Raw genomic sequence first — 23540 nt, 5'->3', positions numbered from 1 at the left:
TTTTTTATTTAAAATTTTTATTTTTATATCTTTCTTCTTTATTGTTCAGAATAAAGTAATCAATCAATCAATCAATCAATCAATCAATCAATCAGTCCCTCCAACTTTCTGAGGCCCCCCTAGCGCCCCCTGGCGGCCCCCCAGGGGGCCGCAGCCCCCACTTTGAAAACCACTGAACTCTGTACTATGAATAGATTGGGTAATTTGGTAATAAGAGAAATGTGATGAGGGATCTATTGTGTTATATATAGAGGATATTACATGAGTGAGTGAAGATATGAAGTTTATCTTCGAGTGGTGAGTGTATAGATCACGAGTGAGCAAAGTGAACAGGTGAAAATATTTTCAACATTAGAAGATAAACTTCATATCTTCACACCACTGTGTAATGTTCTTTATATTATATGGACACATCAACAAGAAAAAAATATGCAAGTTAATCAAAAGAATTCTAATTTTGAACCAATTCACCATTCTGACAACGCACATCTAGTCAGTGGAAAAAAAACACGGGAGTGATGTCATCGGAGTGAAATATTGGGAAATACTGTATGTCCCTCAGATCCACGATGTATTTCGTATGAAAAATGTGACTTTTTCAACATGAGAAGATAAACTTCATATCTTCAAGTCTTCAATCAGTGTGTGATTTTCTGTTTATTATATCGACACATTCACAAACAAAAAGTCCCCAAATTTATCAAAACAACTCATCGATTTCCTCACGAGTGACAGATCGAGATTTATGTCATGGTTTTGTTTCTCCATGTCCCAGATGGAGCTCGGATGAAAAATATGAGTGGTGTAATTTCCCAGTAAAACACTCACGTCCATATAATATACACTTTTTTTTTTCAGAGAAAGGCCAAATTTCCCAAAAGAACTTTGCCTGTATAAAATTTCTGCCTGTGTCTGGTCAGCTGCCCCGTCTCACCTCTCTCCTCCACAGTCTGCCTCTGTAACTAGCAAAGAAAGAGAAAATCAACTCTCCTCTTCACGATGTAGCTGGAGATCTTGTTTGTTTTAACATAATCAACACTGATAAGCAGCCAGTTTGCTTCAGCTCAGGGAGAAGGCAAATCCTACGTCTGTGACGGAAAATAAAAATAAAAATAAACAGCCGTCATTAAAAATCCCTGGCTGTGTAGTGAAAAGTCTCCTGGTGAAAACTTGTCTTCAAGATATAACTGACTAGCCGAGCATCCTTGAACACAGCACTGTATTATTTATGAAATGGAGAGAGAAAGAGAGAGTTTTATTGTATTACTATATGTGGAGAAAATATCTTATGCTGGATGTGGTGTGAATCTGAAATCTGCCATCCAATGCAGCATTCTATAAAGTCTATAAACTTTTTAACATGTTACAATTCTGAAATTCAGTGCACACTTTCACATTTAAAGCTCATAGGCAACGGTTTTAATTTCAAGCACATTTGAAACTTTATAAACAGTCAGACATAAACAGCAAATTGACTTCATATTAGCAAGGTGAAAATGGCTCAACAGCATCCTTGACTGCCAAGCTTACAACTCACTGGCAAGTGTGGGCTCTGATCACAGAGTAGTGTCTGTCAAAATACGCCTAAGTCTCAGAGCAAAGAAGAAGAGTGTGGCGAAAAGAGTAAAGTATAACTGGAGGGCTCTCGAGAATAATGTCGAGCTGCAAGATAAATACGAAGTGGCAATTAGAAATCGATTCCAACTCCTGAGCGACGCCGCCGATGAGACAGGCTCTTCCCGCTATGCACGCTTTATAGAAGCTAACACTGAAGCAGCTAAGAAAACTCTAGCACCTATACCCAAGCGAAGGAAAGACCGTCTATTCTCTGCAGATCCAAGAGTAATCGACGCACGTTGGGCCGTGGATGAGGCCTCTAAGCACTTAGACAACAACACCAGCGCCTACATCCAAGCCAAGGAAAATCTATCTAGAGCCTATGATCAGGTGCTTGCAGAAGTTCTAGCGAAAAAAGTTGAGCAGGTCGAAACCTGTTGCAATAATAATCAGCACTCTGCGGGTTGGAAACTTGTTCGAGAAATTGCAGGGAACCGTTCATCTAGTCCCGGAAAAATCGATGGCGAAACCGATGAGGAGAGGGTAAACTCCTGGTACTGCCACTTTAAGAATCTGCTTGGCAACCCTCCTGCGGTCCATGATGTGGAAGAGGAGTTTGAGCCTGTCTTCCATGATCTCCCTATCAATGATGGTCCATTCACTTTTGACGAGTACCATGAAGCCAAGCAATCTTTAAGAGCGGGAAAAAGCTGTGGAGTGGACGGGGTTCCTCCCGAGGTTCTCAAGTGGGTAAACATCGATGATTTAGTCCTGAATATCTGCAACAGAGTGCTCGTGCATCGTGAGCTGCCCGGTCAATGGACCATCTTGGACATAATCCTAATACCAAAGGCTGGAGATCTCAGGAACAGAGATAACTACAGGGGAATTAGCTTGAGCTCAGTAGTCGTGAAAGTTTATAACAAAATGATCCTGTACCGAATAAGAACGTCTTTAGACCCCCTTCTACGACCTAACCAAAACAGTTTCAGGGAAGGGAGATCTACAACTGCACAGGTGCTTGCCCTAAGACACCTAATTGAGGGCGTAAAACAGAAGAACCTGGCAGCAATGATAACCTTCGTCGACTTTAAAAAGGCCTTTGACTCTATCCATAGAGGCAAACTAATGAAGATCCTGCAGGCATATGGAATCCCAGCTAAAATAGTTCAGGCAATTAGTGATATCTATTCCAACACTTCAGCAAAGGTCATCTCTCCAGACGGTGAAACGGATACGTTTAACATTCAAGCAGGTGTTCTTCAAGGTGACACCCTAGCCCCATATCTGTTCATGATCGCCCTTGACTATGCTTTAAGGAATGCGATAAACGGTCGCAAGGAGGAACTTGGATTCACTATCCACCCAAGACGGAGCAGACGTGTCGGACCCGTCAAGATAACGGACCTTGACTTTGCTGATGATATTGCCCTAATAAGTGACACGGTAGAACAAGCTCAAGAACTGCTTAGTAGTGTCAAGGATCAATGCGGAAAGCTGGGATTGTCGCTAAGCTCAACTAAGACCGTGGTAGTACCCTTCAACATTCCAGGCAATGCAGAGCTCGCCACGCTTAGCGGTGAGGTAGTGGGCGTCAAGGAAGACTTCAAGTACCTTGGCTCGTACATCAGCTCAAGCGGGAAGGATATAGATGTGAGGAAGGCCCAGGCCTGGCGCGCCCTACATAAGCTAAACAACATCTGGCACTCGAACATGTCGGACACCCTAAAAAGGAGGATCTTTTCGGCCTCGGTCGAGTCCATCCTCACCTATGGATGTGAGGCTTGGACACTATCGGTCCGAGAGGAAAAAAGGCTGGACGGATGCTACACGCGTATGCTCAGGAAAGTGCTTAACGTCACCTGGCAAGACCGGATTCCCAATGAAGTACTTTACGGAGGTCTCCCACCACTTTCTACAAAGATCCGAGCAAGACGACTGCACCTAGCGGGACATTGCGCATGTCATGCTGACGTGGTTGTGCACAATCTGGTCCTTTGGGAACCACAACAAGGTCGAGCTTCTCGGGGTGGACAAAGGTGCACCTTTATAGACACCTTGAGGAGAGACACTGGCCTGCAGTCAGCAAATGAGATAAGATCACTAATGCTTGATAGGCCGCTGTGGCAAGCCACCATCTGTGACCCCCGAGGAAACTCGACCTGATGATGATGATGATGATGATGATGAAACTTTATATGTTAAAAAACCCTCTGTAATTTTCTTCTGGTCCCAATAAGTATTGTTAATAAGTGATAATTAAAATAAGTTAGTGCGGATCGCGGCGAATTTCTGTTCGGCCATTTCCATGACCACTCGGCGCATGACGTCATTTAAGCCAAACAAACTGCTTGAGTTGAGCCCACTTCTGTTTACTTACATTGCCGTTTGGCTTGAGTCCAGACGTGCGTTCAGGAATTTCCAAAGAAAAACCATACCTTATGCCTCGGTCACAACCGGCCGTACGTGCTCCTACGGCCGGTCTACGTGCAAAAAAAGCAAGAAACACACGGAGGGCGCGCGTGTGATGTGCTGATTTTCGAGCCGTAGACTGGCCGCAGACCGGCCGCAGAGGTTCTTTGTCATGTCAAACAAACTCTACGGGCGCTTATGTTTTTTTTCAGGTTGCAAGACAAACTTACGGCCAACGTGCGTCTTTCTCCATGAACAAAAAAAAAAAAACGCAGCGATTTGGGAAACGCCAAAAATCGTACGGCCAAAAAAATCGTACGTCCGGTTGTGACCTAGGCTTTATTGCTGTGCAGTGAACTGTAACAATGGGACCAGTTCAGGAAGAAGTTTTTACCTTTTTCCAAGAGAGGAGAAGAGGCAGAGAGTGGATTGGCTTTTTCCAAAAAAGGAGAAGAGGTGGAGTGAGTGGGTTGGCTTTTCCTGAAAAAGGAGAAGAGGCAGAGCGAGAGGATTGGCTTTTTCTGAAAGAGGAGGCAAGGCAGAGAGAGTGGATTGTGCCCGTGAAGCCAGAGGGTTGTTTTTTTCCAGAAGAGGAGACGAGGTGGAGAGAGTGGATTGTGCGCGTGAAACAAAATCAAGCAGTCAAAGAAATGCAGCAGCAACGATCAGGCAAAAAGGAGAAGATTGGAGGTAAACATTTTTACTTTTGCTTGCAATTGACAAGTCAAGAATCCTGAGGGATCCTGTACAATCATTGTGGAAATGAGACAAAGGGATATTTCCTCGCTTAGAGTCGGCTATAAATAGTATAATGCCGCGGATGGCAGGCTAATGTGGCCTACCGGCGCGCTGTCCAGTAATCGTTCCCTATATCCACTAGGGAGGGCGGTTTAATTATTCTTCAAAAGGGCTCTTATTTAGTATTACGACAAAAGTAAGAATTTATCATAATTACCAGGATAAATCGTTTGGGCGCGAGTCTTGTTGAGGTCCGGGGTCACCGTGATCAGAGTCGGCAGAGTTGCTGTCCGATTCCGAGGCCGCACGGTCAAACCAGTGAGCCACATTCACCGATTGCTTCGCAACAGCCATAGGTTCATACATATACGGTTTCACCTCTCGATATTCAATTTGGAGAGTTCCTACTTCAAAATCGCTATCGCTTTCAGACATTTTACACAACCTCTCACGACCAAAGTCCGTACACATGTGCTCGGTTTTCAAGTAAACACAGAGTTGCTCCCGGTCTGTTTGGCTTAAATGACGTCACGACGACGGTCCCCTGGCGGTGAAAGTGCGCATAAGTGAGATGTAAACACACCTACGGAAATTGGGCAAAACAGTATATTTTAACCGTTTTATTCAATTTTAGGGTGCAAATTAGACACTAGGAAAATTGAATTTGCTTTTTGGGTCGTTCTTCTAGACAATAAAGTTGATATTCTACGTTTCACCTCTGACCATTGCCTATGACCTTTAAGATGTTAAAGTAAGACGGCAGCACCCAGGGAAGTTTTATTTAAAAAGAAAAACAAACAATCTATACACAGTATACACGTACAAATACGAACAAATGAATAATCGAACATGTGGACATGTGAATATGGATATTATCTGTCAGTTTAAAGGAGTTTACTTTGTGGGTTTTGTTTGACCGATTTGAGCGCCTGTTCCTTTAAATGATAATGAGCCACTGCTCACCCCACCCCCTCGCCCGCCAGCCAATCAGGTAACACTTTCCTCATTCACAAAGGCAACTCTCAAGCCGTGAGTGGAGAGAATCAGAAGTGCAGGCAGCATAGTTAATTCTAATGAGTTCCGCTTGTGACATAAAAAGAAGAGCTGAATTTATGTGCACAAACAGTGAATAAGTGAGTTTTTTATAATGTGTACCCTTTAATGTTCTTGTTCTAAACCAGTATTAGTTCCCATGGTAACAGCACAGAGCCATCTGCACTTTCATGCCCTCAGTGTTCCTTCAACACTTGAATAATTTTCTCAAATTTACTTTGGTATAAAAACACATTTTAGAATAATTCTAAGCCAAATTGAGCCCATCCATGGTTGTTTGTTTATTTATTTATTTGCTTATTATTTATTAACAACAAACTGTGGGTTTACACACCAAACAACTGCTGTACAAAAAATAAAACATGGTTATGTTTTTCGTTCATGTTTACAGATCATGATTTCCAAGCTTATTTCAGTCTCTGTCAGATGATTGTGTTTCTATGAGGTCACAGTATATTGGCATAACTGACCCCAATGACATTTTTCTTTGACTAACAAATCTCTCAAAATGCTTGTTCAATACATCCTGTTTAATTTCATACGAAATGAGTGCAGAGAATGTTCTGATTATGTGAGGTTCAATAATCTATCAGTGGTTTTCAAAGTGGGGGCTGCAGGGGGCCGCCAGGGGGCACTAGGGGGGCCTCAGAAAGTTGGAGGGACGATAACAAAAAATTGCGAGAAAAAAAAACTTTTTAAAAATAATTATTATTAAATATATTGTAATTAGTTTTTTAATCATTATTATAAAATATAATTATTAATAATAATACATCATATGGAAACGTTGTTTGCCATGCTCATCTCTCCGATTGCCTGTGACGTTGCGGTTTGCGCCATTTATCAAGCTGCTTTGCTCCTCAAGCTAGCGTATTGCTAGCGCAAAATGGACAGGTTTTTGAAGAAGAGACCGAAGGAACAAACCAACAGCCCTGCTGTGGAGGACACTGCTGCGAAAAAAACTAAGAAGTCCTGACCAACTAAAATCCGAAAATATGAGGCAGCATACATTAAGTATGGCTTTACAGCCATACAGAAAAATGGCCATGATTGCCCGAAATGCATCCTCTGTCTGGAGACCCTGTCCAACGAGTGCTTAAAACCTTCGAAACTTCAGCGTCACTTGGTACAAAAACATCTGACAGATGCCGAAAAACAGTCAATTTCTTCAGACGCAAAGAAGAGCATTTGGTCAGGCAATCTGCTGCATTCACCCAGCAAGCTACTGTCCCCGAGCGGCCCTGAAGGCATCATTTTTAGCCTCGTACCACATTGCTCGTGCTAAAAAACCTCACTCAATTGGAGAAGATTTGATTTTACCAGCCACCAAAGACATTGTCCGAGAATTGCTTGGTGAGGATGCTGCCAAAAAATCGATGCTGTCCCACTCTCTGATAACACCGTGAGCCGACGGATTGGTGACGTGGCTCAAGACGTATCTGCTCAGCTGTTGGAGCAGGTGAGAGCCAGCGAATACTTCGCACTTCAGCTGGATGAGAGCACAGATTTATCCAATGAGGCCCAACTGCTTGTGTACATCAGATTTATTTCACAGGAAAGATTTGTGGAGGAAATACTATTTTGTAAAGCACTTGAAAGAAGAACTACTGGGAAAGACATTTTTCAAGTTTTGGACGATTACATCGAGTCTAACGGATTGGACTGGACCCGTTGTGTGGGGGTGTGTTCGGACAGAGCCGCGGCAATGAGCGGGAAGATCAGTGGAGTGACCGCGCTCATTAAGCAGAAGGCCCTGCATGTAGCGGCCACACACTGCATGCTCCATCGTGAGGCACTGGTCGCAAAAAGGATGGATAACGAGTTGAATCAGGTACTACAGGAGGTTATACAGTTTATTGTTCAGTGCGAAAATATTTGTGTTGAAAACGTTAGTTAATAATATTCTTATGCTAAACAAATGTAACAATTATTGACTATTGAATAAAAGTAAGAGAAAACATTCTAAAAGTTGATGTTTCTTTACATATTTTGTAGCATTGTCTGTGGGTTTGCAAAGGGGGTCCCCGGCCAGAAGCTAATGCTGTTTGGGGGGCCTTGGCATGGAAAAGTTTGGGAACCCCTGATCTAAATCATTCATACACTGCAGTTCATCAGAACAAAAAATCTAAATCACTTTCCTGATTTAGAAAGAAAATCTTCAGTTGTACTTAAGGGATGTTTATGACTCAAGCGGTGTCTTGGGAATGGAGCAGATGCAACTGTTTTGTAGAAAAAGAATAAAATCTCATGTCTTGGTGAAAGGATGTGATTTTTGAGGAAGTGATATAAGGGTGTTGTAAATAAACCTTTGTAAGAAAAGTCATGAAAGAAAGAAAGAAAGAAAGAAAGAAAGAAAGAAAGAAAGAAAGAAAGAAAGAAAGAAAAAGAGGACAGATTACATGTTGAACCCACGTGGAGGACAATTGATCAGATGAGCACTGAGGAGCTGCTCCATCTGATAAAACAAACAAATCAGTGTGATTTACCGTATTAATCCTCCTCTCCAGTTCAGGCTCCCAGGGTCCGTCTCCTTCTGAGCACTCCTGACACGAAGCGCATCCTAATGTCATACAGTATATAAAGTCATTAAGAGCACATAGACATTCAGCCTGATTGGTTTTTCATGCATCATTAAGGAAACACAAGATGATGAGTTCATTTTTTTCCTGCACCATCACAGAACTGAACTCTGAGATAACTGTGGGAAGAGCCAATACAATGAGACCAAAATACTCAAAACCACGATCAGCATGTCAACAAACATCCAGGAGACAATGCAAAAACAAAATTATGCACGTGGTAATGTGACGGTGTGATAGCAAACCGATGAACTCTTAATGAAAGTACACAATGTACATTTTCTTCATGCTATAATTTGCCTATTTTGAATTCCCATTAATAATTTTGCACTCCTGATTTGGATTAATTTTCCTTCTGCTCTTGTTCTGCTCACGTAAACAGATTTGACAGAAATCATTACATTACATTACATGGCATTTAGCAAACACTCTTATCCAAAGCGACGTACAGCAAGTGCAAAAGTTGGTACACAAAGTGCTGAACTTCTAGACAAGAAAGTTCTAGTGCCAACTGAACAAGTAACAGCAATACTGAGTGTAATATGCTGTTGAAATACCAATACTCAAACAGCCAAGAAAACAAACCAACCATATAACTAATACCAACCAACCATATGACTATAGAGAACTCAAAACAGCTAACCCCAGGCTAGACCATACGTAGCCTGGGTTGGTCTAGACCGTTATGCAGTTACACAGTGGGCAGGGAAGAAGGGGAGAGGTACAGCCTGAAGAGGTGAGTCTTCAGTCTGCGCTTGAAGGTGATCAGGGAGTCGGCAGTTCTGACCTCAATGGAAAGGTCATTCCACCAACGGGGAACCAGGACAGACAGCAGTCTTGAGCAGGTTGGGCAGGAACAGAGAGGAGGAGGAGGAGGGGCCAGGTGACCAGTAGTAGCAGAATGTAGGGATCTGACTGGTATGTAGGGGCGGATCAGTCTCTGAAGGTATGCTGGCCCTAACCCCTTGACAGCCTGGTAAGCTAGCACTAATGTCTTAAATACCTGTGACAGGTAGCCAGAGAAAGGCAGCAAGCAGAGAAGTAGCGTGGGAGGAACAAGGGAGGTTGTAGACCAGGTGAACTGCAGTGTTCTAGATGAGCTGCAGGGGTCTGATTGCAGAAGCTGGATTGCCAGCAAGGAGAGAGTTTCAGTAGTCCAAGCAGGACAGGATCAGCACTTGGACCAGGAACTGAGTAGAGTAGGTGGCAAGGAAAAGAAAGATCCTTCAGATGTTGTAGAGCAGAAATCTACACGTCCAGGTCACTGCAGCGATGTCCACTGAGGAGGACAGTTTGTCGTTGAACACCACCCCTAGGTTCTTCATACTGGGTGAAGGTGACATAAATTGTTAGTCTAATGTGAGAAGGTGTTTCTTGCTGATCCTAAGGCTTGGATAAAATAAAGCAGTTAAACTTTTCTTATTCCTGAAAACAAGATGATTGATTTCCTTCACATTTTCTAGCACATTCTCCTTCGCATTATGCTTTGATGTAATGGTTTTTCATGATATGGTCTTTGATGCCATGATGTTGTGGTCAGCAGGGTTCATCCCATCCTAAAGAAATCCACTCTGGATCCCTCAGACATCAGCAAATAACAACAGGTATAATTTCTCTCTCTTCTTTCTAAAATCCTTGAAAGTGCTCACAACAAACAACTGTCTCTCTATGTCACACAGAACAATTTCCAAGATCCTAATGATCATCAGTCATCATCCACCTTGATCTTTCAGCAGACTGATACAGTCAATCACAAGACTCTCTTACCCATCCTCATGAGCCTTGAAATTCATGACATGGCAATGATTTGCTTCTTACCTGGAAGGGTGGTCATAGAAGATGACATCTTCTCCACATCTGCTCCATTCAGACCCTGCACTAGTGTCCCACAGTGCTCAATACTTGGTCATCTTCTGTTCTCCCTTTATACCTGCTCTCTCGTTGAGGTCATCTCCGCACATTGGTTTTTCATACCACTTCTATGCTGATGACGCTCAACTCATCCTCTTCTTTCCTCCCTCAGACACTCATGTTTCTGCACAGATCTCAGCATGTCTTGTGGACATTTCATCATGGATGACAGCTCATCAGCTGAAACATAATCCCAACAGAACTGCTGTTTATCCCAGGTGATTTATTCCCATGTCAGGATCTTGTGATCTTCCCTGGACAACTCTCAGATCTCACCTTCTGTCACTGCACATAACCTTGAGGTAGCCAAGGACAACCAACTATCCTTTTCTTCTCATATTGCTAATCTTACATGCTCATGCTGGTTTCTCCTTTACTACATCAGAAGGATTTGTCCATCTATATCCACAAAGGTCACTCAGGTGTTGTCAATATGAGACTGGACCACTGCATATCATTCCTGACAGGTCTTCCTCTGCACAACATCCATCCTCTACAAGTAATCCAGAATGCAGCTGCATTGCTTGTTTTCAACCTTCCTGTGTTCTCACACACCACCCCATTGCTATGGTCCTTCCTTTGACTTCCTGGAGCAAAACACTGATGCTTGCTTATAGAGGTTTTTCACCTGACGTCACAGGGTCACGTGACGCCCCGGTGTCCGCCATTTTGAAGGTCAAGCTAGCTAATGTCAACAACATAGCTAGTATGTTACTGTAGCAATGTTTACGTTCAGTCATTTGGATGACTGTTAAAACCTTTCAGTCTCAAGTTTTTCCTTTACTGTATTTACTAGTTTACTGAGCTAGCGCGCTCGGGCAGGCCGGGAACTAGCGCGCTCGGGCAGGCCGGGAACTAGCGCGCTCGGGCAGGCCGGGAACTAGCGCGCTTGGGCAGACCGGGAACTAGTGCGCTCGGGCAGACCAGGAACTAGCGCGCTCGGGCAAGCTGGGAACTAGCGCGCTCGGGCAGGCCGGGAACTAGCGCGCTCGGGCAGGCCGGGAACTAGGGCGCTCGGGCAGACCGGGAACTAGCGAGCTCGGGCAGGCCGGGAACTAGCGCGCGCCGGAGCGCGCTAGCTCCCAGCTTGCCCGAGCGCGCTAGCTCAGTAAACTAGTAAATACAGTAAAGGAAAAACTTGAGACTGAAAGGTTTTAACAGTCATCCAAATGACTGAACGTAAACATTGCTACAGTAACATACTAGCTAGTTGTTGACATTAGCTAGTGCTAACAGCTAGCTGCTAGTACACTGCTACAACACAGACACCGACCCTAATAATACAGTTCTTGGTCATTGCCTGGTAACAGCAAATTTATAACGGGCCACGTCTCAACAGACTAAGAAGTTATTTCAATGACATTTAATAACATTTTGTTTATCCTGAGGACCGAAAGTAAATGAAAATGTGAACAAACCTTAGCTGTAATAAGATGGCGACCACCGGCTCCAGGGACGACCCACTGATGTAGGCATGTTACCCAGCCTGACACAAAATATTTGTAGGCATCCAAACTCTTATACGCTTTCAGATCAATACCTGTGTATGGCGATGGGTTTTTAACGACATAGGTATACAGATCATGTGGGATACAGATATACAGGTGTACAGATCTAGCGGGAGTCGCCATTGTTGTGACCGCCAAAATGGCGCCATCTACTTGTCGACATGGCAACGGTCACGTGGGTTGAAAACCTCTATACACAGATCAATGCCCACTTACCTTAAAGCACTTGTTGTTCGTCCTTCGGTTTCAAAGAAGGCCATGTCTACTGGTTAGTGTAGCTGTTGCTGAAAATGTGCCAATTTCCTTGCTGCATTAATATTTTTATATTAAGATATTTCTTATATAATTAGGTTAAAAATGCAAATTGTAATTTCTTTACGTGGATTTTGAAATGACCCCTACTGGTCATATAGGTGAGCTGTCCTTAATAGAAGGATGTAGTCATGTGATTAACGCAATGAATAGCTGGGAAAATGTGCGTTCTGTCTTTCGGAGCAACGGTGCTCATGGAGCAGATGTGTGCAAGAGTTCGACCGTAAAGCCTTAGCAGCTCCTGATTTCCGGTCAGAAGGCACACACGGTATGATAATGTGTTATTCTTTGTGCATTTTATATTTATTTCACATGTGTAATTTAGGTTTCATGTGGGCCATATGAACATTTACGGACTGTGATAAGAAATGGATATTGGCCAAAAATACTCATTTGAAGGGAAGATATAATAATGTTAAAATGTAATATTTATTTCATTTCAGTTTTTCACGGTGTTTGAAGTGTGAAGGGAAGACAATAAAACTCAGTCAAACATCAGTTGAAGCGTGGTTTTATCTGACTAGAAGAAAAGCCTTGGGAGCAGCTACAGTGAAAAACGTGTCCACCAAAATGAAAACCAGGTTCACAAAGTGAAGGATTCAATGGATAGAAGCAAAAACATGGCTGATGGAAGAAGAAAGCGCATGGTGAAAAGCAAGACCATCGAGGAAGTGGAGGACATAGCCATCCATGAAAAGAACAATGTGGTTCACCAGCTTTCCTGTGAGGATCCGACCCAAGTTGTTATCGGCGCTCAGTTGAGAAGCCTGCATCTCTGATGGTATGGGGTTGCATTAGTGCGTGTGGCATGGGCAGCTTACACATCTGGAAAGACACCATCAATGCTGAAAGGTATATCCAGGTTCTAGAGCAACATATGCTCCCATCCAGACGACGTCTCTTTCAGGGAAGACCTTGCATTTTCCAACATGACAATGACAAACCACATACTGCATCAATTACAGCATCATGGCTGCGTAGAAGAAGGGTCCGGGTACTGAACTGGCCAGCCTGCAGTCCAGATCTTTCACCCATAGAAAACATTTGGCGCATCATAAAACGGAAGATACGACAAAAAAGACCTAAGACAGTTGAGCAACTAGAATCCTACATTAGACAAGAACGGGTTAACATTCCTATCCCTAAACTTGAGCAACTTGTCTCCTCAGTCCCCAGACGTTTACAGACTGTTGTAAAGAGAAAAGGGGATGTCTCACAGTGGGAAACATGGCCTTGTCCCAACTTTTTGGAGATGTGGTGTTGTCGTCATGAAATTTAAAATCACCTAATTTTTCTCTTTAAATGATTCATTTTCTCAGTTTAAACATTTGATATGTCATCTATGTTCTATTCTGAATAAAATATGGAATTTTGAAACTTCCACATTATTGCATTCCGTTTTTATTTACAATTTGTACTTTGTCCCAACTTTTTTGGAATCGGGGTTGTATACATACATACATTACGGCTGGGAAATCACTACAGCTTGTGCCAATTACTGTACAGTGGTCCCATTGTACCTAACCTGCATGTCTTTGAAATGTGGGGGAAACCAGAGGAGACCCACACAGACATGGGGAGAACATGCAAACTCCACACAGAAAAGACCCTGTCAGCAATGGGGTTCAAACCCAGAACCTTCTTGTGAGGCAACAGTGCTACCCAGTGCACCACCATGCCTTTCCCATGAAGTGCTTGTGCTGGTGACATCATGGAGGAAAAAGTATTTAAATTATTACATTCTTATTAGGTTTGCAGTGAACTCTGCTATAAATGCACTCATATACTCACCAGGCTACAATTATAATATCAAAAAATGTTGTGGGAGTTAAGGGAATGGCCCTCTCCTGGCTCAGGTCTTATCTAACTGATCGTTATCAGTATGTTGATATAAATGGTGATATTTCTAGACGTACCGAGGTAAAGTTTGGTGTTCCACAAGGTTCTGTCTTGGGTCCACTGCTTTTTTCTCTATATATGTTACCTCTGGGTGATATTATTCGTAAACATTGTATTAGTTTCCACTGTTATGCTGATGACACACAGTTGTATGTCTCTGCAAAACCTGATGAGAGACACCAGCTTAATAGAATTGAGGAATGTGTTAAGGACATTAGACACTGGATGCTTATTAATTTCCTTCTGCTTAACTCTGACAAGACTGAAGTACTTGTGCTAGGACCACATACAGCTAGAAGTAAGTTTTCTGATTACACAGTGACTCTGGATGGCCTTTCTGTTTCTTCACGTGCAGCAGTAAAAGACCTCGGAGTGATTATTGACCCCAGTCTTTCATTCGAAACTCACATTGATAACATCACCCGGATAGCTTTCTTTCATCTCAGAAATATTGCAAAGATAAGAAATTTAATGTCATTGCATGATGCAGAAAAATTAGTCCATGCTTTCGTTACCTCCAGGTTGGATTATTGTAATGCCTTACTGTCTGGATGTTCCAATAAGTGCATAAACAAGCTCCAGTTAGTTCAAAATGCAGCAGCAAGAGTCCTTACTAGAACTAGAAAATATGACCACATCACCCCTGTCTTATCCACACTGCATTGGCTCCCAATCAAATTTCGTATTGATTATAAAATACTACTATTGACCTTTAAAGCACTGAATGGTCTCGCACCACAGTACCTGAGTGAACTTCTGCTCCTCTATGACCCGCCACGCCTACTTAGATCAAAAGGTGCAGGCTATCTGCTGGTACCTCGTATAGTGAAGGCTACATCAGGGGGCAGAGCCTTTTCTTACAAAGCCCCACAGTTATGGAACAGCCTTCCAAGTAGTGTTCGGGAATCAAACACAGTCTCAGCATTTAAGTCTAGGCTGAAAACATATCTGTTTAGTCAAGCCTTTTGTTAATGGTGTTTATGAGGTAAAGGAGTAGATCTGGAGGGTCCTCAGACATACTGTAGAGTGTTTTGGTAAACTGGGATGTATGGATGCTGTCAGTCCCCACTCGCTTGCTCACTCAAGTTTGTTGATGGTGTAGTGGCTGGCTGCTTTATGTCCCGGGGCTCCCTCATGCCTGTGTTACCTTCTGGCTCTCTCCTTTTAGTTATGCTGTCATAGTTAGTTGCCGGAGTCCCTGCTTGTACTCGGTGCAATATGTATACTGTTCCTACTTATTCAGGTGACATTAGGTGTTAAGATTGCGCTGCGTGCTGTTCAGATGCGTTACCAGGAGATCTCCGAGGACAAGAAGAGAGCGAACCACATGAGTTAAATCAATCTGGTTTATTCTCAGTCGTGCCCTAACGCGCAGCTGCGTCGGGGCTTTATATATACTCTGCGTAGGGAGTATCAGCAGTGGAAAATTATGGAATGTGCTTTGCACACTCAATCAAGGTCACAAGAGTTATGCACAGTTCAACAAGATGTTTCACACAAAAACATAGACAAAATCAGAATATGAAACGGGAACAGAACATGTGAAAAGTACAAAATGTACAGAGCAGCACGTATTATCTCTGGCCTAAAGTTAACCCTAAACTGCTACACTACACGACAGTCACCCTTGGGCCGCGCATTTACAAGAGTAGGTTTAGGAGTATTCAGGATTATATTCTTACAATCCCCTCTTTAATACTCTGACGCAAGCCCAGAGTATTATTCACACCCCAGTCTTGGCCGACACAGGGACATAACCTGTGTGCGAGATCATCATATTATATATACGATCCATGCAACAACGGAAAAGAAACGGGCCACACAGGCACACCAGAAGGCCAATAAACACAACGGGAATGATCATAGAGATATAAGGAGCCAGATTTCCGAACAAAACGTGCAACCACCCCCATTCCCAGGACGAGCTAGCTTGCTCGTCCATATGTAAATCGTGAGCTACCTGTCGCATCTTTCTTAATTGTTTTGCAATCTCCCCGAAGCTTTCGTCGTCCTTATTAGGAACGAAGGTACAGCAAGAGTCGCCTATCATTGCACAAACACCGCCCTCTTTAGCGAGAAGTATGTCTAAAGCCATTCGATTCTGGGTTGTCATTAAGCGCAACGCCGTTAGTTCGACGCGGATGCCTTCCATAGCGGCGTTAGTAGCATTAACAAAGGTAGCAAGACGATAGTGAGTTACTTCTAGTTGGTTCCATACCTGTGTTAGACCGTATTGTGGGACCAACGATTGCCAAAATTTATTCCATTTGCTTTCTAATTGATGTTCAGAAGGCGGGAAAAAATCGTCGTCTACGGATCGCCGCCTTCGGCCCGTATTGAGAACCTCAGGGACGGGCACAACAGTAAATGCATGCTGGACCTGAACCAGGGCACACAGGCCGCATTGAAGAGAGGGAAGGTAAGACCACAACTTACCCCGGTTGCAATCCCAATACCAATCTGGTAGCCAGATCGGGTAGTCAGAATTAAACATGGTACGTCCCGCCGTGTCCCGTTTCAGGTTAAAGATATGTTGACAACGGCAGCCAGGTAGACCTTTCTGCCAGGGGGAAGAAAAATTTCTCCGGATACATACGGTTGGGTTCGAAAGACTACAGTGATTGAACGCCTCTCGGTCTACTTCCGTACCGTCACCTTCATATCGATGAAAGCATACTGAATAATTCATAGAGGTATCCCAGTGTATTGACAACCTTACCTCTGGGTCTGTATTGTCTGTCAGGAAAACCTTAGTTTGAGTATACGAGGGCCACAGGCCGAGCCATGTCATATTAACCTTAGAGTAGTTAGACGGGGCTATTCGGACCGGAAAAGGATCGCTGCTGTCATGGGGTAACAAAGAACACACATAACAAGGTTTACTCATATTCATTGATGTTTTTACAGTGAAGTTTATATATTTCCAAAACTCGTTATCCCTTGGGTCCCGGTGTATTGCTTGTGCGGGTAACCCTGCCCCAAGCGTTGAGATCAGCACGATGATGAAGAAAGTCATACTGGTCACTGACTTTGTTCTCTAATGCTCACAGGGTGCAGACGGCGAAAAATGTCACAGGCTCCCGTGCTTTTCAGACTCTTCAGCCCAGAACTTTGCAAGACTCACCAACCATCCCCTCTTTGTAGATCAGCCGAAACTGGATTGCTCCAGATGCTGGAAGGGGATCCCTGAAAAGGCCGTCAGCTATTGTCACAGCAACTTTCTGAAACACAAAAGTCTGTTAAGCATCAACAATATAGATTTCTATTACATTGGAGCCTTCTTTATTCTGCTGGCATGGATCCACTGTGGAAAAAGGTCCGTTAGCACAGCCGTGCGAGTTACAGCGAGTACATCGGTGGGCCCACTGTAGGGTGACTCCTCCATGGGAGCGTTTAGTTTAGCGAATCTCTTTACTAAAACTCTGTCCCCTACCTCAAAGGGGTGAGTGTGTGCCTCTGGAATGGGAGGCTTTTTGGAATTTACTCTCGCCCAATACTCATCCAGCACCCGCATGAGACCCACCGCGTACTCGCTGAGATGTACTTCAAGATCACCCGTTCCTATAACCTGCATGCCTCTACGCCAAGGGACAGGAAAGGGGCGTCCCATGACGAGCTCGTACGGAGATAAATTGTCGAGAGCGACCTGAGCAGTCATGCGCATATCAGCGAGGACCAACGGTAAAACTTGGACCCAATTTTTCGTGCCTGCGTCTTGCATAGCCTTACGCAACTTACCCTTAATTGTTCTATTCGCGCGCTCCACAATGCCAGAGGACTGTGGATGGTATGGGATATGAAAACGCCAATTGATCTTGAGGTCTTTACATAGCTCCTGCGTTACCTTAGAGGTGAACGGCGTTCCCTTATCAGAGTCAATTCCTACCGGAAGACCGTAACGTGGGATAATTTCCTGTGTAAGTTTGTTCACTGCTGTTCGGGCGTTCTCTTTGCTACACGGGAAAGCCTCAATCCACCGTGAAAATTTGTCAATCATGACCAAAAGGTATTTGAACGGGCCCTGCTTTGGCATGTGAGTGAAGTCGATCTGCCATTCTTGGAAAGGCGTGTCGGGTATGGGAAGGTGCTGATGTACCGCGCCTGGTTTAGATAGATTATTCTGGGCGCACGTTAAACACTTGTCCAGAATGTTGTGTGCGTCTGTGTGCAAATTATTGATGCAGAATGTTCTGTTCATATCCTCCACTACCCCTCTTCGGCCGCGATGAGTGGGACCATGGAACTCGCGGACGAGAAAGGGAGTACAGTGACGAGGTAAACAAAGACGGCCCTGTGCGTCAAGCAAAACGCCACTCTTCTCTGTCGCGCCCTGGGCGTCCCAGAACTGTGTATCTGCCACAGAGGCCGAGGCCTGGATAGAAATGAGATCTATGTCAGGTAAGACAGCGCTAACCATGCGATCAGTAGAAACTAAAGCGCAATTAAAGCCTGGAGGCAGGACACCGGATGCGGCTGCAGCTTTAGCGACTCGATCAGCGAATGAATTGCCCTTTACTTCAAATGAGTCCCCTCTTGTGTGCGCGCGTGTCTTAACAATGGCCAACGTGCACGGAAGGAGACAGGCGGTGATTAAATCAGTAACGAGGGAAGAATGAGAAATGGGCTTACCGTCGGCTGTCGTAAACCCCCAAGACGCCCAAATGCGGCCGAAGTCGTGCGCCACGCCGAAAGCGTAGCGTGAGTCGGTGTAAATAGTAACGTCTGTGTCTTGAGCCAAAATACATGCGCGAGTCAAAGCATAGAGCTCCGCAGCCTGAGCAGAAGAAAAAGGCAAAGAATGAGCTTCAACAATTTCATCAGGGAGGCGACAAACAGAGTAACCACACAGGAACACACCATCCGCAGGGCGGGAACAGGAACCATCTACAAAAAGAGAATCGCCTGTGGAAAGAGGGGTGGAGTGTAAGTCTGGGCGGATGCTAGTCTCAAAAACGATATTAGAAAGACAGTCATGTGAGTCAAACGCAACATCGTCATCCTGTGAGTTAAGAAGACGCTGAAGAGCGTGGGCGACAGAATCAAACGACGAGGAGGGCTTAACAGTGAGATGCTCTGTGGCCAAAAGAATAAACTCATAGCCAGAGCGACGCTGAGCAGACAAATGCTGAGTGCTAAGATTCCGCAGAATGTACACGACGTCATGTGAAGTGTGTAAAATGAGCGGATGCGACAAAACAAGTTTTTCAGCGTCCGTGACCATGAGAGCACACGCAGCAACAGCCCTAAGACAGCCAGGAAGCCCTTGTGCCACAGCGTCAAGAGTTTTAGACAGAAACGCGCAAGGTCGCATGCCCCCCCCGTGCTCCTGAGCCAGCACCCCAGAGGCGGTCCCCCTCTGATTGCACACATACAGGTGAAACGGCAAACGATAGTTCGGCAGCCTGAGAGCAGGGGCGGAGCACAAAGCTTGCTTCAGAGCCTTGAAGGCCGTTAGCATGTCCTCAGTCCAGACCAGGGGCTGAGTCAAAGGATCTGAGTGACTTATAGCTGAACGCAAACACTTGTCATAGATTGAACAGTCAGGGATCCATTGACGACAGTAATTGATGAGGCCCAGAAATGCCATGAGAGCGTGCTTGGTTGCAGGTACCTGAGTGTCCATAATGACTTGAACGCGTTCCGGGCTAAGCCTCCTGGAACCCTGGGAGAGGTCATGTCCCAAGTAGCGAACAGTTGTGAGGCAAAACTGCAACTTCGTGCGGGAGACCTTGAAACCCTTCTGCGCCAGGAGTGTGAGGAGAGACAATGTGGCGGCAGCACAAGCGTCTTGATCCTCCGCCGTTACCAGAAGATCATCCGCGTACTGGAGCACCGTGGAGCCCCGGGGAAGACAGAGATCAGCCAGCGCGTCCCGCAATACGGCAGTGAAGACCGCCGGTGAGTCAATGAAACCCTGTGGCAACCGCGTCCACGTGTATTGTCTTCCCCTGTGTGTGAAAGCAAACAGGGGCTGAGTCTCATGGCCCACAGGAACACTGAAAAAGGCAGAGCACAAATCAATCACAGAGAAATAAGCATGGTCACACGGAATAGAAGACATAAGAGAAGGAACGTCAGGGACCACTGGAGCCACGGGAACGATGAGTTCATTTATTTTACGTAGATCTTGAGTGAGGCGCCATGTGCCATCCGGTTTTGGGACCGGGTTCACTGGGGTGTTATACGGGCTGACACAAGGAACCACGACACCTTGCTGCAAAAGAGATTGTAGAATATTGTCAATACCATCGAGCTTACTAGGAGACAGAGGGTATTGTTTAACATAAACAGGTGTAGAGTGTTTAATAACAGCTTCATACGGAGAGCAGCTCACAGAGCCCACATCGTCCTTATGATCCGCCCACAGGGTGTTAGGAAGAGCAGAGAGAACAGGGGAAAGAGCTTGGGACGTACAAGCAGCGTTCAGAATGTTATGTGGCAGCACAGAACTGGATAGAGCAAAAACATCAGGCGGAGCACCGTCCGGGGTATCAACAATCATGTGTGAGCCACTAAAGGAGATCGAGAGTCCAAGAAGACTCATGAGGTCGCGACCTAAAAGATTAAAAGGGCACTCTGGCATAAAAATGAAAGAGTGTGAAAAACGCAATGAAGGGTCCAGAGTGCAGATGACAGGTAAGGGTGGTGTACAACTAGAGTCAAAAGGAACCCCTTCTATCCCCACAGAGCTAACAAACCGTGTAGATAAAGGACCCTCATAATCCCTCCCTACTGAGGACATAGTGGCCCCAGTATCAAGTATAAACGGATACTCCCTTCCTGCCAAACACAGAGGCACAAGAGGGAGCTCCGCGTTACGAGGAGAGCTAAAAGAGAGATTTAACATGGCAACGGCTGTGGATTCCGTACCCTGGGGGCAGCCCTATAGCGGGGCGTGATAGCGCTGGTCCTGTCCGTTATTCTGCCGATAGCCCTTAGGTCCGGGATTCTGGCCTTGCAACACATCCCCTAATTCTCCCGTCCTACTCTGCTCATCCCTCCGCCGCGCATGGCATTCCCTCATCCAGTGGCCCTCCTTTCCACAATAGTGGCACCTGCCTGTTTTCTTCCGGTTCCCACCCGACCATGTGCGAGGCCCGGTGCGTGTTTTGTCATTATTATGACGATACAACCCGGGGCCCTGTGGGGCCACAGATAAACATGCTTTATTAGTCTTACAATCTAACAACCCATCACTTTCCATTGTCCTCAACCGTTCACCCGCTTGGCGAAGGACCAAATGAGTCCTATCGCTCAAGTGATGTTTCAAAACGTTCTGAACCTCAGGGCGGCAGTTAGATAAAAAGGTGGACAGGAACATTGGATTGGGTTGAGTCATGTCCAATTCTAACCCACCCAGGTGCTGCCAAACTTCACCAAAACGTTTCCAAAAGGCCGACGTCACTTCTGACTTTTCCTGTTTACAGTTAGTAACCTGCGACAGATCACGGTTCGCTTGTTTCATAGCCAGTAAATACCTAGTTAACTGCTCACGCAGGAGCTGCAAAGCATTCGGTGTGTCCCTCCAAAAAAATGTCGACACGGTGCGCTGACGCGGACGGCCACCTTCCTGAGCCGGAGCTATTTCTTCCTTTATATTCATAGCGACGTCATTTCTAGGTTGCAACACATCGACTATTTCGAGCAAACGCTCCTCATCATATAATCTGTGTCAACTGATGAGGTGTTCAAGTGTGCGAGCTGATCTGAACAGAGCTGCCAGACATACACATACAGAGGGCTTCCAAACCCATACTGCACACCGCACATTTCACTTACTTCAATAGTTAGTCCATCTGGAGTGGATGTGAGATTTACTTCTAATTTGCACATTAAATCATGTGCTAACAAATTTACTGGACATGTATATGAGATGAGGAATGAGTGGGACGTAACTATTCCTCCCTCGCTTTACATGGGAGGTTGACTGAGAAAGTTTTGGTTTTGGAATAGCCTTTAAAACAGGTCTCGGGGTGTAAACACCCTTTGATTTATCCCATACCTTCTTCATGTCAAACCATTTATCATACCCTGCGCGCATATAAGGGCGGTCCCAATCCGGATCGCCTAAGCTTTCATAAATCATACGGTGCGCTGAAGCAAGGAAGCCTGGATTAAACGTCCCATCACGGGGATACGATGGAATCTGAGGATTTGCCTCCGTCCACCCAGCCAAATTGTCCAGCCACGGCGTAACGTAATAGCCTAAACCACACTTATTCATCCATTCCGCCGGGGTGTCTGTGACCTCAGGTTTAGGATACGAGCCCCCCATCGTACAGTAAAGCAAACGGATCTGAACAGAAACAAACAGCAGATATTTATCTAAATTTCTGTAGCGCGCTCTTCCTGGACTCGAACCAGGGAAAACCAAGCCCTCCTTAGGGCACTACACAAATTTCTATAGCGCGCTCTTCCTGGACTCGAACCAGGGAAAACAAAGCCCTCCTTAGGGCACTACGGAACTACTTCCAACCAGGTAGTCAATCAAACATGTCTTACCTGATTGAGAGTATCACGTCGGGGTCACCAAATTGTTAAGATTGCGCTGCGTGCTGTTCAGATGCATTACCAGGAGATCTCCGAGGACAAGAAGAGAGCGAACCACATGAGTTAAATCAATCTGGTTTATTCTCAGTCGTGCCCTAACGCGCAGCTGTGTCGGGGCTTTATATATACTCTGCGTAGGGAGTATCAGCAGTGGAAAATTATGGAATGTGCTTTGCACACTCAATCAAGGTCACAAGAGTTATGCACAGTTCAACAAGATGTTTCACACAAAAACATAGACAAAATCAGAATATGAAACGGGAACAGAACATGTGAAAAGTACAAAATGTACAGAGCAGCACGTATTATCTCTGGCCTAAAGTTAACCCTAAACTGCTACACTACACGACAGTCACCCTTGGGCCGCGCATTTACAAGAGTAGGTTTAGGAGTATTCAGGATTATATTCTTACATTAGGCATACCTAACAACCTGTGTTTTCTTTCCTCCCCCCCCACCCCAAATCTGTCCCTCTGAGTTACATGGAGTCAACAGGAAATCTTTTGGTGGAGACGGTGGAGACCTCGACTGGCTATCGTAGCCTGCAGGGAATCGGCCATCAGACATTCTGTCGCATGTCCCAGACCCGGTGAAATGTAACTGAATTGTCTTGGCCAGCCCTAAGGGTCCCATCTGCATCTCATCATTGCTGAGGAGTGTGCTCCCATCACCCAATCAAGCATCCAGCCAGAGCAGGTCATGATATTTTTACCATATTAACATGCCATTGTTGTGTGTTATGCCTGATATAAAGACTCTCGTCTCTGTGAGCCTACCACACAGATTTAATACTTGTCATTTTTAGGGCATACCTAACAACCTGTGTTTTCTTTCTCTCTCTCTTCCCCCCCCCCCCCCCCCCCCCCCAATCTGTCCCTCTGAGTTACATGTTGATCCTGGGATTGAGATGCTGGCCTCTTCTGCCCCTCGGACCTGCTTGATCCATCCTGGTGCCCTGTGTCTGGTCGGAGTTTTATCACACCGCTCCTGTGAAGGACGGCCCCATGAGGACAGTTGAGGG

The 23540-nt window shown here is 45.1% G+C and overlaps 1 protein-coding gene across 1 annotated transcript; it reads right to left on the bottom strand.

The window, feature by feature from the left end:
* Positions 1 to 17212: 17212 nt before the first annotated feature.
* On the bottom strand, positions 17213 to 22560 carry LOC132872594 (protein NYNRIN-like). The gene is made up of 2 exons (XM_060907514.1): positions 22472 to 22560; positions 17213 to 20183 (listed from the first exon to the last, which is right to left on the bottom strand). Exon 2 carries the CDS (start codon positions 20028 to 20030, stop codon positions 17235 to 17237), a length of 2796 nt encoding a protein of 931 aa, XP_060763497.1. The 5' UTR covers positions 20031 to 20183; positions 22472 to 22560; the 3' UTR covers positions 17213 to 17234.
* Between the last annotated feature and the right edge of the window lie 980 nt (positions 22561 to 23540).

The sequence above is a fragment of the Neoarius graeffei genome, chromosome 24 (assembly GCF_027579695.1).
Source record: "Neoarius graeffei isolate fNeoGra1 chromosome 24, fNeoGra1.pri, whole genome shotgun sequence".
In the NCBI taxonomy this organism is placed as follows: Eukaryota; Metazoa; Chordata; class Actinopteri; order Siluriformes; family Ariidae; genus Neoarius; species Neoarius graeffei.
Note: the sequence above shows the minus strand (reverse complement) of the source record. Positions and strands in the feature narration are given on the sequence as shown.